The 18,736-nt window shown below is 41.1% G+C and overlaps 1 protein-coding gene across 1 annotated transcript in view; it reads left to right on the top strand.

The window, feature by feature from the left end:
• The window catches only part of TMEM87B (transmembrane protein 87B), a 47,772-nt gene extending 43,283 nt beyond the window's left edge, over positions 1-4,489 (top strand). The window contains exons 18-19 of the mRNA XM_027129043.1: positions 3,036-3,066; positions 4,205-4,489. Of these exons, the coding sequence (XP_026984844.1) occupies positions 3,036-3,066; positions 4,205-4,264 (91 nt within the window). The 3' untranslated portion in view covers positions 4,265-4,489. The remainder of the gene's footprint in view (positions 1-3,035; positions 3,067-4,204) is intronic.
• The last annotated feature ends 14,247 nt before the right edge of the window (positions 4,490-18,736 follow it).

Below are 18,736 nucleotides of genomic sequence, written 5' to 3' on the forward strand. Positions count from 1 at the left end.
TTTCATCTAATTTGGAGTGTTGTGTTATAGCTGTAGCTTTCTTCTACCGTAAAACACTTCGATTTTCATTTTCCTTCTTTTTTTCTTCCTGCACCATTATATGGAATTGGTTTTGTTTGTTTTTCCTATTCCTAGGCATTTGGTAGTGAGAGTTCCTAGTCTGAGTGCTTTCTTCCATCAGTTGCATAAATTATAGTTTTATTTATGGAAAATGTTGATGGGATGGAGGTATGGAGAGAGGGAGGTTGGTGGTGTCTTATTTTTCTTTTATTTCTACAAGATCTTTAATCTTCCCCTTCTACTTCCTTCTTTTTACTCATGGTGCTGCCATAGCTCTGAGGGTACCACTCCTCCATGTATCTGATTCTCCCCTGAAAACCATGATTATTCAAGACGGCTACTTTTGGTTCCACTCAATTTAAGCCCCTTCCCTGTAGCAGATACTGTGAACTACCAAGTCACTGGCCTTCAGTCAGTATTTTGGAACTTAGTGTTGATTTTTCTTGAAGAGGTTTGTCTATACTTTGTCTAAATTCTCCTTCCCCTCTACTTTTCACAGAGTCTCTCAAACCTCTCTTTCCCCACTCTCAGTACCCATGAGCTTGCAGTGACAGCAGGGACTTTGTTGGTATTGGCATTTATTTCTCTGTTTACATATAATTTCAGGTTTGCTGTGTTCTGGTTATGCGGAAGACTGTGAGTTGTGTGTGGTTTTGTTTGCAATCCTTAGGGACTTCATGGAATTTTGAGCAAGGGTGTGTGGAGAGATTCAGATTAGGTGGCAACCGTTATCTTCCAGATTTGGAAATTCACTACTGAGTACTTTAGAAGGAAATCACCTAAGTAGAGTAACCTCATACTATGCCACCACTTCTTGGTGGAAAGCAATAAGGCTCCTGGGCAGTTCTCCTTATGTCTTAGAGACTCATTAGTCTCTACAATTTCTTTCTGTAAGTAGAATGTCTGCCTGATTACAAAAATTCCTCTGGAATATAAAAGAGCAAAATGTCTTCTTTTATGTTCTCATGAACCATTTATGTGAAATGAGTAGAATTGTACAATCCAGTATAGCTTCCAGCATTTTAGGTTCTTAGGAACCTGTGTGTCCATTCTGAAAACTTTAAACACAAGAAGTTTAGCACAACGCTACCCAAAATTCATGTGCAATTTACGTGGCAAGTTTAGAAACCGGACTTCATGTACAGGTAAACACTTCTTTATACGTCAATAGAAGTGGATCAAAACTTTTGCAAGTCATAGGACAATTTAAACAGATCATGAATAACCATATGATCTAATGTGTTATGTGATATTCGTATGGTATTCATTATGGCTTTTCTGTGTCTCTGATAAACCAAAAAGACCAGCTTAGCATAGTTCTCCTTCCTCTTCAATGCGCTGAGTCCATCTTAATAAGTTTTAAATAGTCATTTACCTCACAAAAGGAACCATTTTGGAGATTGCAGTGTTTATCTCTAAACGAGGTGCTAAGCACTCAGTGGGCTGTCTTCTGGGCTCCCAAGGTTCTGGATCATCTTTCCCTAAAGCAGTCTGGATTTCCCTTAATATTATTCCAAGCCATATAAGTTGGCTCCTTCCTCACATCTGGTGAGGCCCCGACTTCTCTTTCTTCTGTCTCCACCATGGGCTGCACTCTTAGTAGCATCCTCTGGACTGTGCGTTGATGTGACTTTCATGTTGTGACCTTGGCATGCAGACCCTTTGGGCTCTCCCTCTCAGTGCCCCATTGCACATCGAAGCTCTACATTTGTCTTTTTATCCATATAATCTTTCCCGAGCAAAGGTTCTGTTGCATAACTTTTTCTCTCTTCAGTATCCTTCACTGGTTTATGTCCAGTCAATGGTAACAATGACATAGGATTAAACAAATACTTGATACCATAAATACCACCTTTCATAATATGTTTACTCATCCATCTTTTTAAAAATAGGTATATCTTTTAATTAAATTTGTGTTTATTTAAGATGTACAACATGATAATTTGATATATATGTACGTAGTGAAATGATGACTACAGTCAAGCCTATTCATCCCTCTTAAGTTCTCACAAAAGTACATGACATGTGGGTTTTCAAATTAGATAGCACATCACTAGTCAAGGTATTTGTCCAACTATTCAAAGTAAAAAATAACCAGGGGCTTAAAAAACAAAGATATAATTGGATGCCCACTGTGTTTGGAATTATTCATTCATCATGGTTTAGTCCTTGATGTTCTTCCAACATACTAGCCTCTAGAATTGCTGATTTTTGTTGTTGTTTCCATTTTGAAGTTATAATTATTTTCATATATCAGCTAATTTTTTAACTGAAAGTTTTGAAGTATAGCACCCATTCTGGAAAGTGCACAAATTCTAAATAAGTATATAGCTCAGTAAATTTTTAATATAAGCATACTCATGTAACCTGCACCAAGATACCCAGATCAAAAACTGGAACATGGGCTTCCCTGGTGGTGCAGTGGTTGAGAGTCCGCCTGCCGATGCAGGGGACACGGGTTCGTGCCCCGGTCTGGGAGGATCCCACATGCCGCGGAGCGGCTGGGTCCATGAGCCGTGGCCGCTGAGCCTGCGCGTCCGGAGCCTGTGCTCCGCAACGGGAGAGGCCACGACAGTGAGAGGCCCGCATACGGCAAAAAAAAAAAAAAACTGGAACATCACTAATACCCTAAAAACCATCTTCTTGTTTTCCTCCCAAATCATGACCCCAAAGCTACTGCTGTGCTGATGTCTGTAACTGTAGATGACTTGTGTCAGTTTTTAAAATTTGATCCCTCAATAGTTTATACCTCTTTGGGGGGCTGTATAGTATTCCAGTTTACCTATTTGGGGCCTGTTAAGAACAACACTGCTATGAATATTCTTCTCCGTGTCTGTTGGCAGCACTAGGTATTCACTTCTGTTGACTTGTCTTCCAGTAGTGAGACTTGGTGGATCACAGGATATGCTATATTCAGCTTTGTAGATACACTGCCTTTGAATAACATTGTCAACTTTTTTTTTCTTTTATTTCAGAGTTCTTCCAGTATTAGTGGATTCAGATGAGGTAAAATATATTTTTGCTTATGTCTTGGAGCTGTTATTTCACAAGGTAGAAATGTATTTCAAAAGAAGCTCTGAAAGTTACTTTTGAAAATGATTACAAATTGAGCGGATTGAAAGACTGCGTTGAGTTGTGGGTAAAGTTTTAAGGAACTGGATCCTCATTTAAAACAGGAGCAAGATAAATACTTATTGGTGTGAAAGGAGGGAAGAATCCTTCTATGAGGTTTTGAGTCTATGATTTTCTAACATCTTAAGATGTAAGAGTTGAGAAGACTTCAAGGTGGCGGTTTGTCTAAATCAATCTCTTATGTTTGTAGATATTTTCCTGGGGTATTAAATAAGGTTTCTAACTGAGTTACATTTACTAGGTAGGAAATGTGAATAGATGATGTGGATTTAGGAAGGTTTTTTGGGGGAAAAAATTAGTTATAGATCATCTGGACACTGCAGGGTGGCCCAGGACAGGAAGACGTCTGAAGTGCAAGGATTAAAGGATGGACGTGGGGACCACCAGTTTATCCAGAGGAAGAGTAGCGGGAAGTGAGTGGTAGCTAAGGAGTAATTTACGTGGTGGCTGTAGAATATGAGAGAAGCTACAGCTCTGTTCATTGAAAGGTCAGGGAGAAGACTGGCATCAGCGCGGGGGTTTGGCCGCAGTGGGATGGGAAGTTTTGAGGAGGCTGCCGTGTATACGCACCTTGCTACAAAACCATTGAACTCCAGGATTTATAACTCTATGGAAAGATATACCCTGGAATTGCTTTTAAAAGGGCATTTGTAGTACTCATTTGATAAATAATTGATTTGTAATTTCAAAAATACCTAAAGTAGTAGAGTCAGGCAAATCCCTAGATGAGCTCTATGCCTAAGAAATCCATTTTAGCTCTGTCCCTGCCTCACACTGGTGATTCTGAATTAGAAATGTTACAGTTTTCTGAGCTTAACAGATAATTGATTACACTCCATTACTGGCAGTCTGGATTATATGGTTTTCATTTTCCATATCCAATATTTCTGTGTGTATCGTGGCGTGTACCCCACAAAATCGTGACTACTTCGTAGAGACACTGTAGAGAATTCTGTTAGGACCTGGAAGGAGCATCGACATTTTGATGAATAACTTCCCTTTTTTTTTTAAGGAAATTATGACCAGATCTGAAATGGCAGAAAAAATGTTCTCTTCAGAAAAAATAATGTGATTGGAACCCACATAAATGAAGCTTACATAACGGTGAAGGATTTCCTCAAGACTAAAAGAGAACTCTGTTTTGATACAGTACAATAAGTTTTTATTGCATGATCTTGGAAATCTATGTACTAAAACTAAGAATTCAGATGGTGGGAGGGTTCTGCAACCCTTATTAAGCTGACTCTTGAATCCAGTTTAATGTCCATTAAATTGCCTAGACTTGGCAATGACCTGAGAGAAGTATTATAATAAAGATAGGTGCCCAAATGCCCTTAGCTGATGGGTGGCAGGCGTGTGGGTTTGGGTTCTCTTTTTTATTTTCTGGAAAATATGACAATTTAAAGCACCTTTTTTTTTTTTTTTTTTTTTTTTTGCGGTACGCGGGCCTCTCACCGCTGTGGCCTCTCCCGTTGCGGAGCACAGGCTCCGGATGCGCAGGCTCAGCGGCCATGGCTCACGGGCCCAGCTGCTCCGTGGCATGTGGGATCTTCCCGGACCGGGGCACGAACCCGTGTCCCCTGCATCGGCAAGCGGACTCTCAACCGCTGCGCCACCAGGGAAGCCCTAAGACACCTTTTTTACATCAACACTCCTACTGTTCTTCCACTGACCTTTGTTTGATTCAGGTAGTGTGATTCTTCTGAGGTAAAGCGGTGTCTCCACCTCTTGGGTTTATAGTTACTAGATGCAATAATAATTCTCTTTGATTTTCATGCTGAAGCAATTTGATAAGAAGTAGAACTTGGTTAACGTTGGAACATAAGGATGTTTATATGGTTAGGTTTGCTCTGTGTGTGTGTGTGTGTATGCACATCTGCACAAAGCCCTTGTGTGTAATTATCACCACACACATCAAATCATAGCATTGGTCTTTTCTATCTGAGCTCAGGGGAGCACAGTACATGGAGACAGGTTACTTCCAAAGATCTGCTCTGCCGCTGTCCCCTCCCTCAGGCCAGATATCTGTGTGCTGCTGCTGAATGCCTGGGGCAGGTGGGGTCCCCTGGCCACATGGCTCCACCAGAGCACTTCCTCCCTGGCGAGCTGGGAGGCTCATACCAGTGAACCTTGAGGAAACAAGAACCTTCTATGTAATCCTAGCATATTTGGTTTCATAAAAAACTATATATTTAACTGCATAGTACATCACTATTAATCTTGTAACTAATTTTTTAACCTTAAACCATGTTTTATACATTATTTTGTTACATTATATATGTAATATGTAATTTGAAATTAAAAAAAAAATTTTTTTAATGCAGAACATTCTAAACTTGAAAAGCAGTTGAATATAGTATGATGAAAATGGTGAATGTTTTGCTGCTCTCCTGACCAAAGATACAGCCTAGTGAACATTTAGAATAGGAATTAAAGTTAGAATCCTGTATGTCTTTCTTTGAAGGAGTTCTAACCTTGTGAGTTGAGGATGACTTCAGAGGTTTTTTTTGCGGTACACGGCCCCTCCCACCGCGGAGCACAGGCTCCGGACGCGCAGGCCCAATGGCCATGGCTCACGGCCCAGCCGCTCCGCGGCATGTGGGATCCTCCCGGACCGGGGCGCGAACCCGCATCCCCTGCATCAGCAGGCGGACTCCCAGCCACTGTGCCACCAGGGAAGCCACCAGAGTTTTTGATTAAGCCTTAAATTCTTAACCAGTACAAGCACTTAAATCATAACCTTTCATTGATTTTTTTCATTGTGAAGCCACAAAACAAAATGATTTCTTTCAAAAGCCTGCGTTATGAATTGGCTTCTCATTTTCTCATTTCATAGGAGTTAGTAAAAAAGCTTTCTAGGGCTTCCCTGGTGACGCAGTGGTTGAGAGTCTGCCTGCTAATGCAGGTGACATGGGTTCGAGCCCTGGTCCAGGAGGATCGCATGTGCCACGGAGCAACTAGGCCCGTGAGCCACAACTACTGAGCCTGCGCGTCTGGAGCCTGTGCTCCGCAACAAGAGAGGCCGCGATAGTGAGAGGCCTGCGCACCGCGATGAAGAGTGGCCCCCGCTTGACACAACTAGAGAAAGCCCTCACACAGAAACGAAGACGCAACACAGCAAAAATAAATAAATAAATTAATAAACTCCTACCCACAACATCTTCTTTAAAAAAAAAAAAAAAAAAAACTTTCTAGTAGTAATGCCTCTTGAAAGATACTTTCAAATTTATTTGCAGTAGTAACTATTGACTGTGTTGTACTGAGAAAGGTTTGGGACATCCTTCCCAAGAAAAGAACATCTAACAGTGTGGGTTCCCTTCCTTATTTCCGTTTCTGCCACAATAATGGGCTCCCACCTGCCATCTTTCCCAGCATTTATGTCCATTCTGGTTTTGGTGTATTTTACCCTCAGCCCAGTTGTTTCAGAGCTGACCAGTGCCTTCTTGTTCCTAACATTTGTGTCTAATACCAGTCCCCAGATTTTGAAGCAGGTTGATCCCCAACTCATAGGGCTGTAGTTGAATTTTGAAATGTAGAATCCTGGTTTTCCAGCTGCAGATGTTGTGGAGTGCGAGTGGAGAGTTGATGGTAACTGTGTAGTAATAAGGGAAAATGCTTCTCACATAACCTTGATAGTGTTTATAAAAACACTTCTGTCTGCAGCTGGCAAGAAAAATGATGCTGCCGGTATGGCTCAGGTGCACAGCGAAATGCAGACTTTTCTCCAAATCACAGAAAGCAGTATTTTCTCCTGATAACCTCATCAGAAATGTTTTTCAAGGGGCGTATACTGTGTCTGGCACCTTCAGTGGCAGTTGTGTTTGTTGGTGACTCGTGAGCTGAAGCGAGTGTTCCTACAGAGGGCCTTCTCGGCCCTCTCGTGTGCACAGGAGGGGCTCCCTGGGGCTGTAGCCATAGTTCTGATGAAGGACCTCAGGGAGAAGTCACACTCAGAGCCACTGTACAGCTCGTCATCCCCGCTTCTGCACAGAGTTTCCAGAAACTGGGCATCAGGGTCTTTGAGGCTGTCACATCATTTTATTCTTAGGATGCCATCAGGATGGGTTTCCCTGTTAATGCAGGGATCTGAGAATAAGAGTCCAGTTTTATGTGTTCCTAGGCAAAATGCTTAAGTGTTTTTATTATGCAGTTCATGTTAGGTTTATGTGAAGTATGAAATCTGCTTAAAAGGGAATTTTCATGATTTGAGTTAGATTAGTATTAGTATCTGCTTTAGTGGAGCTTTAAGTTAGTTTATTTCAAAAAATAAGGAAAAATAGATGAATATGTGAATTTTTTAAGCCCAAGAGATGATGCTCCCATACTTTTTACTTTTCCTGTAAAGAAAATAATATTTAAAATCTCTCACATATCCTGCAGAGAGTACTGACTTTCCCCCTCTACGGCAGTATATTATATTTGCATTACTGTAATGTGAAGACTGAAAGTATAAAAGATATACATGTACATGAAAGTATAAAACGATTTTTATATCCTTTTTTCAAAAGGGATTTGAGTCTATTGCACTAGGCCGTACAGGACTGGTTTATGAGACGTATTATGCTAGATTTATAAGTCCCTAGTTTTGGTACTTGTGTCTTTGTATGATCAACAGCATGTTATAAGCAATACAAAACACCATGCCTTATAAGAAAGAAGTTTAACATGTTGGTTAAAGTACTAAATTACATAGCGAATGTATATAAGTGACAAAACTAGATTTAAGGAAATGTACATTATAACACAGGAGCTCAATAAGAAACTTCTTTAGAACTAGGAAAACATGTATTTGGGAAGAAAGGGGCTTAAGAAGTTATATATTTTTATTTAAAAGGTTAAATTATTGTATTATTTGGAAGAAGCTGCTCTGAATGTAGGACAAAACTATTTCAAAGATTTTTGTTTGAAAAAACTGATGTATTTTTGTGCCTTAATATTTGTTCTGACAATAAAATGCTTTCTGAAATTTTGGATGATCATTCTTTTTTTTTTTATTTTTGGCAGTGTTGGGTTTTCGTTGCTGCGCACAGGCTTTCTCTAGTTGCGGCGAGCGGGGGCTACTCTTTGTTGCGATGCACAGGCTTCTCATTGCGGCGGCTTCTCTCATTGCGGAGCATGGGCTCTAGGTGCGCGGGCTTCAGTAGTTGTAGCGCATGGGCTCAATAGTTGTGGCTCGCGGGCTCTAGAGCACAGGCTCAGTAGTTGTGGCGTACGGGCTTAGTTGCTCCACGGCATGTGGGATCTTCCCGGACCGGGGCTCGAACCCGTGTCCTCTGCATTGGCAGGTGGATTCTTAACCACTGCGCCACCAGGGAAGTATCATCCATTCTTGATAGGATTTATGAGTGCTAAGATTACTTAAATCTACAGGAAATGTAGACTCCAGTAGATGGCAGGACATAAACAAAATTCTCGAAAGACGAGGTACCACTAATTAACAAACATGAAGAAGTGTTCAATCTCAGTAGTGATCAAAGAAATGCAAAATAAAAGGGGAAATTTTAAAAAATCAAGTTGATATGTTTATGCTCTTAAGTATTTGTAAAACTACTTTGCTTTTAATGTCTGATGGAATGAGCACATCATTAGTGATGGTAGTGTAACTAGTTCAGTCTTTGTGAAAAGAAGTTCAACCTTTTCATAACCTTTGAATAATACCAGTTCATAACCTTTGAATAATACCAGTTCTGGTGACGTTTTTAAAAATGATTCAAAATATAGAATCAGGCTTCTGCACAAAAATGTTTATTATAGCATTATTTAAAGTAGAGAAAAAACAAGAAGCAAACTAAATATCAACAGTAGAATGGTTAAGTGAATTATGGTTTACCAGCTACTTTATGGAATACTCTGCAACCATTAAATTATGAAGAATATATGATAACGTAGAAACGTACTTGTAAGAAATATAATACAAAGTCACATATGTGAACTCATCTATGTAAACACAAAGTAGGGAAAGGACTGAGTGAAAACACATCACAGTGGCACTCAGGATGAATGTTCAGGTTCAGCTAGGCTGTAATTAATAATAAATAATAATTCAATCATATTTCAGTAGATTAAGACAAAGAAGTTTATTTCTTGACCTTGTAACTGTGCTAGGATAGGTGTAGAGGTGAGCAGGGCATGTGGGATCTTCCCAGACCAGGGCTCGAACCTGTGCCCCCTGCATTGGCAGGCGGATTCTTAACCACTGCGCCACCAGGGAAGTCTGTGCCAGGCACTTTAGATACGGTATCTTAATCCTCTAACAAGCAATCACATGTCCCTCAGGGGCCCAAGGTTTATTTTCATCCTGTGGGCCCACGTCTCCTGGGGCCTGTCATCTGCATCCAGCCAGCAGAAGGGGAGAGTTGCTCCAGCCTGGGGATTTTGCAGGGCTAGACCTGGAAGTGGTGCCCATCACTTCTTAGCCTATTCCATTAGCAAAACTCAGTCACGTGGCCACACCGAACTGCCAGCTGGACTGGGAAATGGCACGGGCCATATCCCTGCCTGCTATTCTAACTGTGAAAGGAGAGTAAGGATTTTGGTGGACAACCAAGGCTTCTGCCACAGGTTATTTGGGGTCACTGGCCTAGGGGAGACTTCCAAACCTATGTTTTTCCAATTTTCTAAGGTCAACATATTGAGAAATAAATATGTTAAAGGGCCATAACTAGGCTGTATGATATCAGAAACTTTAGAAACAAATGTGTTCTCAGATCACAGCTGAGTCCATTAATCAGTAAAACCCATCTGGCCCTAAGTAGATGGGACGTGGAGAATTTTCTTCATGGGAATTCTCCCAGCCTTGGGGGGTGGTCAGGATGGGTAGTCCCAGAGGAAAAGTAGGGTCTGTTGTCATGACTGTGATGACAGTTCAGGGAGTGTTGGGAGTGCTGCAGAGTGCCAGGCTTTGTTGACCATTGTGGTCTCATAGTAGACAATGAGGGAGGTATAGCCACTTTATAGATAAGAAACTGAGACAGGGCGGTTAAATAACTTACCCAAGGTCACCCTCCTGACAAGTGACAAAACTGGTACAATACCAGCTATGGGTGAGAAGTGTCCTTGAAGGGTTGTCCTCAAAGTCCTGGGGAGAAGGGAAATTTCATTTCACAAACATGTGATTGCTTGTTAGAGGATTAAGATATTGTATCTAAAGTGCCTGGTGCGGACTTCCCTCGTGGCGCAGTGCTTAAGAATCCGCCTGCCAATGCAGGGGACGCAGGTTTGAGCCCTGGTCCGGGAAGATCCCACATGCCATGGAGCAACTAAGCCGGTGCGCCACAACTACTGAGCCTGCGTTCTAGAGCCCTCAAGCCACAATTACTGAGCCCACGTGCCACAACTACTGAAGCCCGTGTGCCTACAGCCCGTGCTCCACAACAAGAGAAGCCACCACAGTGAGAAGCCCATGCACGAAGAGTAGCCCCGCTCACCACAACTAGAGAAAGCCCATGTGCAGCAACAAAGTCCCAACGCAGCCAAAAATAAATAAATAAATAAAATAAAATAAAGTGCCTGGTGTACAGGCCTTCCCAAGACAGATAAGGTTAGTATAAAAAAAAATGCAACAGTTAAAAAAAAAAAAGGAACAATGATTGTGGTAGATGCTACTGAGACTCAGTTGAAACAAACTCCGTACGAAATTCAAACACATTCTAAGGTTTCTTTACGTGCATTAAAATGAAGTTACCCGTGGTGGTGTATGTCAATCCTAATCTCCCAGTTCGCCCCACCTTCCCCTCCCTTCCCTGTGTCCACATGTCTGTTCTCTATGTCTCCCTTTCTATTCCTGCCCTGCAAATAGGTTCATCTGTACCATTTTTCTAGATTCCACATATATGTGTTAATATACGATATTTGTTTTTCTCTTTCTGGCTTACTTCACTCTGTATGACAGACTCTAGGTCCATCCACATCTCTACAAATGACCCAATTGCATTCCTTTTTATGGCTGAGTAATATTCCATTGTATATATGTACCATGCATAAAATAGCTAGCTAGTGGGAACATGCTATAAAGCACAGGAAGCTTAGCTCGGTGCTCTGTGACAACCTAGATGGGTGGGAGGGAGGTCCAAAAGGGAGGGGATATAGGTATACATATAGCTGATTCACTTCATTGTACAGCAGAAACTAACACAACATTGTAAATCAATTATACTCCAATTAAAAAAAAAAGATTGTTTCCCAACTGACTCAGAGATGTGACTACAGGACATGAGTCAGAGAGATGCGTTATGAAAAGCCCTTGAGCCACCATGTCTGGCTTTGAAGATGGAGGAAGGGGCCATGAGCTAAGGGATGCAGGTGTCCTCGAGGAGCTGGAAAACTCAAGGAAACAGATTCTTCCCTGGGACCTCCAGAAGGAGCTCAGCCCTGCTCACGCCTTAATTTTAGCTCAGGGAGACTCATATTGGACTTCTGACCTCCAGAACTGTAAGATAATAAGTTTGAATTGTTTCTGACACCAGTTTGTGATAACTTGTTACAGCAGCCATAGAAAACTAATACAGGTTCTGAGTCTCTCTGGCAGAGAAATGTGGAATGAAGGAAGCACACGGAAGTTTTGGTGCTCCAAAGCACAAGGGCGCATTTCCCTTTCACCTGACCTTCAAGGGAAGAGTGCACTCCTGGGAAATGTGGAAGAGTTGTGGTATTCCATGAGCAACAGTCGTCTCTGCCAAAATCATGTGACACCACTTTTTGGCACATGGTGGACATACATTAATACTGAATAAAAGAATCAGCAACTAAATTTAAAAAAATATGAAGTTACCCAAGGTATGTCCTGTGCCCCTTCAGTGATAGTGGATTGACAGCTAAATTCCTACTAACATAAGCTGGTATGGTACTGAATTCGGATGTAAATAATTTTGACAGTATTTCCTTTAAATCATTTGGGAAATAAGAAGAAGCTCCAGGCAAGTTTATGTACAGGAACGCTTTTAAACACTATCCAGCAGATGGTGCCAAAGTAATGTCTCTGAAGAAGGCTCATCTCTATTTTTGGCCTCTAATTCTTGCCTTCAAAATTTTTATTCATTTACTTACCAAATGCCAATTTAGGGATAAAATTTTTTTAAAAAATTTAAATGTAAGCAAAGAGTACCACCATCCCGGTAAAAAAAAAACTTCTCAGGTAAACTTTTCAGGTCTCCCTGGTGGCGTAGTGGTTAAGAATCCGCCTGCCAATGCAGGGGGCACAGGTTCGAGCCCTGGTCCGAGAAGATCCCACATGCCGCGGAGCAGCTAAGCCCGTGCGCCACAACTACTGAGCCTGCACTCTAGAGCCCGCGAGCCACAACTACTGAGGCCACGCGCCTAGAGCCCGTGCTCCGCAACAAGAGAAGCCACCGCAATGAGAAGCCCGTGCTCGGCAACGAAGAGTGGCCCCAGCTCGCGGCAACTAGAGAAAAGCCCGTGTGCAGCAACGAAGACCCAACGCAGCCAAAAATAAATTTAAAAAAAAACCTTTTCCTTTAGGTATATTTCCAGTCTCTCTCAGAATTAGAACTTGAAAGCTCCAAGGGACCTCTGAGCTCATTATACAGATGAGAAAATAAGGAACCAGGAAAGCTTCCTTGGCCCCAGGTCTCTCAGGCCAGGTGGGAGCCTGTCTCCTAGATTGCTCTTCTCAACTCTAGATCCTCAGGGTCAGAGGGAGGGAGGTGCCACAGGCAGGTTGAACTGCACATCAAAACTTGAAATGTACTTTCTATGATTTGGTTATCCCTTGCTACGTCATTTTATAGTACTGTGCTGTCTTTCACTCTAGCCACCACATTCTTGTCTCTACATAAAGAGTCATAATTCTGATTCTCTGGTTCTTAATTTGATAAGTGGACATTTCCTTGAGGCATAGTAGACTCCAGAGAGTTAAAGACAGTGTCTATTTTATTTTTAATGCTACTGAACATACTGATAATAAAATATTCTATTCTAAATGTTATCTTCCTTTTTTGTTTTTTCAATTTATTTTTTATTTTTATTTTTTTGGCCGTACTGCATGGCATGCAAGATCTTTGTTCCCTGACCACGGATCAAACCCACACCCCTTACAGTGGAAGCGCAGAGACTTCCGCCACACGGGACTGCCAGGGAAGTCCCCTTTCTTTTTTAAAAAAAGAAAATTAAGTGGGGAATGAACAAGCTGGCCTTTTCATTAAGAAATTGCTTTTTAAATAATGGATTTATTATTATAAAATGTATTTGTGGATTTCAAGTTCTGATAATGGAGAATTACCTTCTGTTGAACCAACCTTACCCGCAGACAACAACTCTAGATAAAATTTAAATAACAGCTACTTTGAAGACATCGGAGAGAGACAGAAACAGGGAGACACTGGAAGGTACTCAACACTTGGATGAAGGGAATTGTACTGGGTGCCTTTCCCATTTTTATGGCTTTTACACTCAGGGCAGGCCACAGTTTGTGCCGAGTGGAGATTAAACCCAGATATAAAACCTGAATTTTACTTGAGCTGGAAGACAGAAATTAGAAGAACCACAACAGCTGGAAAGTGAAAGAATTACTGAAAGAGAGAACCAAAGAAAGTAAGAACCATGTTCTGTGTATAAACCTCCTAAATCACTGGCTTTCCCTCAACTATGCATGTATGGTGGTACAGACTCCATGCACCCATCTAAGGCTAAAAAAATGAAACTAAGATTTCTGCTAACATAAGAGACAAAGTTTGGCTAGAGTCCAACCATGTAAACTGACTGCTTAAAAACATAATGTGGGGTGACATCAGAGAAAATGGGGACTAAGGACCTCTGAAAATGTATCATATAAACAATGGAAATCCTCATGAAAACTTTCAGAATTAACCTTTTTTGAACTTTGGAAATTGACCAGTCTTGCAGCAACCTAGGGAGCATTTATTCAATAAAAATTCCTGAATTTCAGTAAGAATATCAAGCTTGGTGATGTTCTGATTTGTCCTACTACCATACAGCTCAGCGGTAGCCTTCACAATTAAGGGTCTACTTTCCCAATCTGCAGGGAGGCAGAATGGATTAAAGACCTAAGTTAAGACCTGAAACCATAAAACTCCTAGAAGAGAACACAGGCAGAACATTCTTTGGCATAAATTGTAGCAATATATTTTTTGGATCTGTCTCGGAAGGCAAAAAAAAAAAAGGCAAAAATAAACAAATGGGGCCTAATTAAACTTAAAAGCTTTTGCACAGCAAAGGAAACCATCAACAAAACGAAAAGACAACCTACTGAATGGGAGAAAATATTTGCAAATGATATGACCAATAAGGGGTTTGTATCCAGGATATATTAACAGCTCATACATCTCAATATCAAAAAGAAAAAGAAAAAAAAACCTGAGTAAAAAATGGGCAGAAGACCAGAACAGACACTTTTCCAAAGAAGACATGCAGATGGCCAACAGGCACATGAAAAGATGCTCAACATCACTAATCATCAGAGAAATGCAAATCAAAACCACAATGAGATATCGTTGTCAGAATGATAACCTGTCAGAATGGCTGTCATCAAAAATACCACAAATAAAAAATGTTGGTGAGGATGTGAAGAAAAGGGAACCCTAGTGCACTGTTGCTGGGAATGTAAATTGGTGCAGCCACTATGGAAAATAGTACTGAGGCTCCTCAAAGAGCTAAAAATAGAACTGCCATATTATCCAGCTAGTCCATTCCTGGATATATATTGGAAGAAAATGAAAACAATAATTCAAAAAGATACATGCACTCCAATGTTCATAGCATTATTTACAATAACCAAGATACAGAAGCAACCTAAGTGTCCATCAACAGATGAATGGATAAAGAAGATGTGGTACATGTATACAATGGAATATTACTCAGCCATAAAAAATGAAATTCTGCCATTTGCAACAACATGGATGGACCTAGAAGGTATTATGTTTAGTGTAATATAAAGTCAAAGAAAGAGAAATGCTCTGTTGTCACTCACAGGTGGAAGCCAAAAAACAAATGAAAGAATATAACAAAACAAAAATGGGCTCACAGTTATAGAGAACAAACAAGTGGTTATCAGTGGGGAGAGGGAAGGAGACAAGGGCAAGATAGAGGTAGGGGATTAAGACATACAAACTCTTAATTATAAAACAAGTAAGCAACACAAGGATATAGTGTACATCACAGGGAAATATAGTCATTTTATAATAATTTAAAATGGAATATAATCTGTAAAAATAATGAATCACTATGTTGTACACCTGAAACTAATATTGTAAATCAGCTATATTTCAAACTTTTTTTTAAAGGTTTTTTTGTTTTTTGGTTGCGCTGGGTCTTAGTTGCGGCAGGCAGGCTCCTTAGTTGCGGCATGTGTGTGGGATCTAGTTCCCTAACCAGGGATTGAACCTGGGCACCCTGCATTGGGACCGTGGAGTTTTATCCACTGCGCTGCCAGGGAAGTCCCCTATACTTCAATTTTTTAAAAAATCCAAAACCCATGAAATTTAAACAAAGTTAACAAAGCTAAAATTTGTTCTTTGAAAAGATAAACAAAATCAATGAATGTCTACCTATACTAGTAAAAAAAAGAGAAAAGAGATCGATGGGCTTCCCTGGTGGCACAGTGGTTGGGAGTCCACCTGCCAATGCAGGAGACACGGGTTCGAGCCCTGGTCCAGGAAGATCCCACATGCCGTGGAGCAACTAGGCCCGTGCGCCACAACTACTGAGCCTGTGCTCTAGAGCCCGCAAGCCACAACTACTGAGCCCGTGTGCCTAGAGCCCGTGCTCTGCAACAAGAGAAGCCACCGCAATGAGAAGCCCACGCACCGAAATGAGTAGCCCCCGCTTGCCACAACTAGAGAAAGCCCGCATGCAGCAATGAAGACCCAATGCAGCCAAAAAATAAATAAATAAAATAAATAAATTTATTTTAAAAAAAGAAAGAAAAGAGAGAGCCCTGATTACCAATATCAGGAATAAAAGAGGGGCTATCACTACATATCCAACAGATTTTTAAAAGATAAGAAGGGAATAATACCAATAATTTATGCTAATAAATTTGAAAAATTAGATAAAACGGGAAAAGTTCTTGAATATTCTCATTTACCATAATTGATATAAGATGAAATTTAAAAATCAAATTTTATAACATACAGACATGCTTCTTTATCTTTTTGAGGTAATTTTAGATTTACAGAAAAGTTGCAGAATTAGTCCAGTTCCCTTACTCCTTTCATCCAGCCTCCCCCTTTGTTAACATATAACCACAGAACACTTGTCAAAGCTGTGAATGAAACCTTGCTACGATACTTTTAACTAAAGCACAGCATTTATGCATATTTCATCAGTTTTTCCACTCATGTCCATATTCCGTTCTGGAACCCACTCCAGGATCCCACACTGCGTTTACTACGTCTTCTTAGGCATCTCTTATCTGGGGCAGTTCCTTGCCTTCCAGATCTTTCATTGCCTGATAATACCAGTTAGGTATTTTGTAGTATGTCTCTCAATTTGGGTTTATCTCATTTTTTTCTCATGATTGGATTGATGCTATGCATTTTGGGCAAGAGTGTCCCAGAAGTGACGTACCTTTCTCTGTGCCTCAGATCAGAGGGTACATGATATTGATGTTGATATGCCCCACTGATCCACTGTAAATTTAAATTTTTCCCTTTCTAATATTTGGGGGGAGATACTTTGAAGCTATGCCAAACTCCTGTTTCTGCTTAAATATTTACCCACTAATTGTAGCGTTCATCGGTGGGTCTTACCTGCAGCAATTATTACTGTAGTGTTTTAAAGGTGACTTTTCTATTTTTTACATTTTTTCTACTTTTAATGATTGTAATTTTTCTATAAGGAAGAGTTGTTGTCCCCCCCTTTTATTTATTTAATCATTTATATATTTATAACCCAATGGACTCATAGATTTGGGTTCCACTGCATGAAACAGAAATCCAACTACCAGTGGCTTAACCAAACAGGGATTTACGTTTCTTAGCAAACAAGACATCTGGAAGTAAGAGGCCCAAGGACTGGCATGTCTCAAAGAAATCATTGAGGGAGCAAGCCCCCTCTGCCTTCTCTCTTTCTTTCTTTTTTTTTTAGTTTATTTTATTGAAGTATACTTGATTTACAATGTTGTGTTAATTTCTGCTGTACAGCAAAGTGATTCAGTTTTATATATATATTCTTTTCCATTATGGTTTATCACAGGATGTTGCATATAGTTCTCTGGGCTATACAGTAGGACCTTGTCGTTTATCCGTTCTCTATATAATAGTTGCATCTGCTAATGGCAAAATCCCAATCCATCCCTCCCCCTTGGCAACCACAAGTCTGTTCTCCATGTCTATGGCTGTGTTTCTGGGGTTTTTTTGCGGTACGCGGGCCTCTCACTGTTGTGGCCTCTCCCGTTGCAGAGCACAGGCGCTGGACGCGCAGGCTCAGCGGCCGTGGCTCACGGGCCCAGCCGCTCCACGGCATGTGGGATCTTCCCGGACCGGGGCACGAACCCGTGTCCCCTGCATCGGCAGGTGGACTCTCAACCACTGTGCCACCAGGGAAGCCCGTGTTTCTGTTTTGTAAATAAGTTCATTTACGTCACGTTTTAGATTCCACATATAAGTGATACTATATGGTATTTGTCCTTCTCCTTCTGACTCACGTCACTTAGTATGATAATCTCTAGGTCCATCCATGTTGCTGCAAATAGCATTAATTTATTTTTTTATGGCTGAGTAATATTCCATTGTATATATGTACCACATCTTCTTTATCCATTCATCTGTCGATGGACATTTAGGTTGTGTCCATGTCTTGGCTATTGTGAATACTGCTGCTATGAACATAGGCCTTTTCTCTTTCTAAACTTCCATCTGGTCCTCATGGTCATGGCGTGGCTGCCGCACCTCCAGGCATTGGGCCCATGCTCCAGGCAAGAGGAAGAAGGACACACACCAGTTGAGTCTTTCTATTTATCAAGAAAGTGGCTTTCCTGGAAGCCCCACTCACCAGACTTCACTTATATCCCATCAGTCAGAACTGGGTCACGCAGCCAAGGGAGTCTGTATTTAGGGAGTCTGAAGAGGTGGTATAGGGGTATTTTTAACTGGGTATATTACAACCTTAGACAAAAATAGTATTGTATTACCAAGGGGAAAGATTGTCAGTAACCTCTTCGTGCCTCGCCCAGAGAATGTGTGTGCACAAGCTTGATCGTGTGTGTGTATGTCACCTCATTTCCTGCTAGAGCCACAATTCTGGAGAAAAAAGATATTTTCAACTTATTGCCAATGGTCACTCTATCGGTCAAAAGCCGAGAGATGGCTTGCTCAAGTTAGTATAATGTGCAGATGATTTATTAACAGGCTATGAACAGGATGTACAAACGCCAACCAGGGGAGTGCCCTATCCCAGAGCTTCTAATGCAGGTGCTCTTCCTATCTCTGGACCCCGGAGGATGAGAGGGAGAGGGGCTGCTGGAATCCCAGAGAAAGAGAGGGACGGAGAACAGATTGCCTTGAAAAGAGCAGTGATCTTCTGTCGAGGGACACAGCCAGCTTGAGTCAAGCTCAGGACCTCACCGTTC

This window comes from Aethalodelphis obliquidens, unplaced genomic scaffold, assembly GCF_003676395.1.
Source record: "Aethalodelphis obliquidens isolate GAN/ISIS:26980383/991018 unplaced genomic scaffold, ASM367639v1 scaffold35, whole genome shotgun sequence".
Taxonomy (NCBI): Eukaryota; Metazoa; Chordata; class Mammalia; order Artiodactyla; family Delphinidae; genus Aethalodelphis; species Aethalodelphis obliquidens.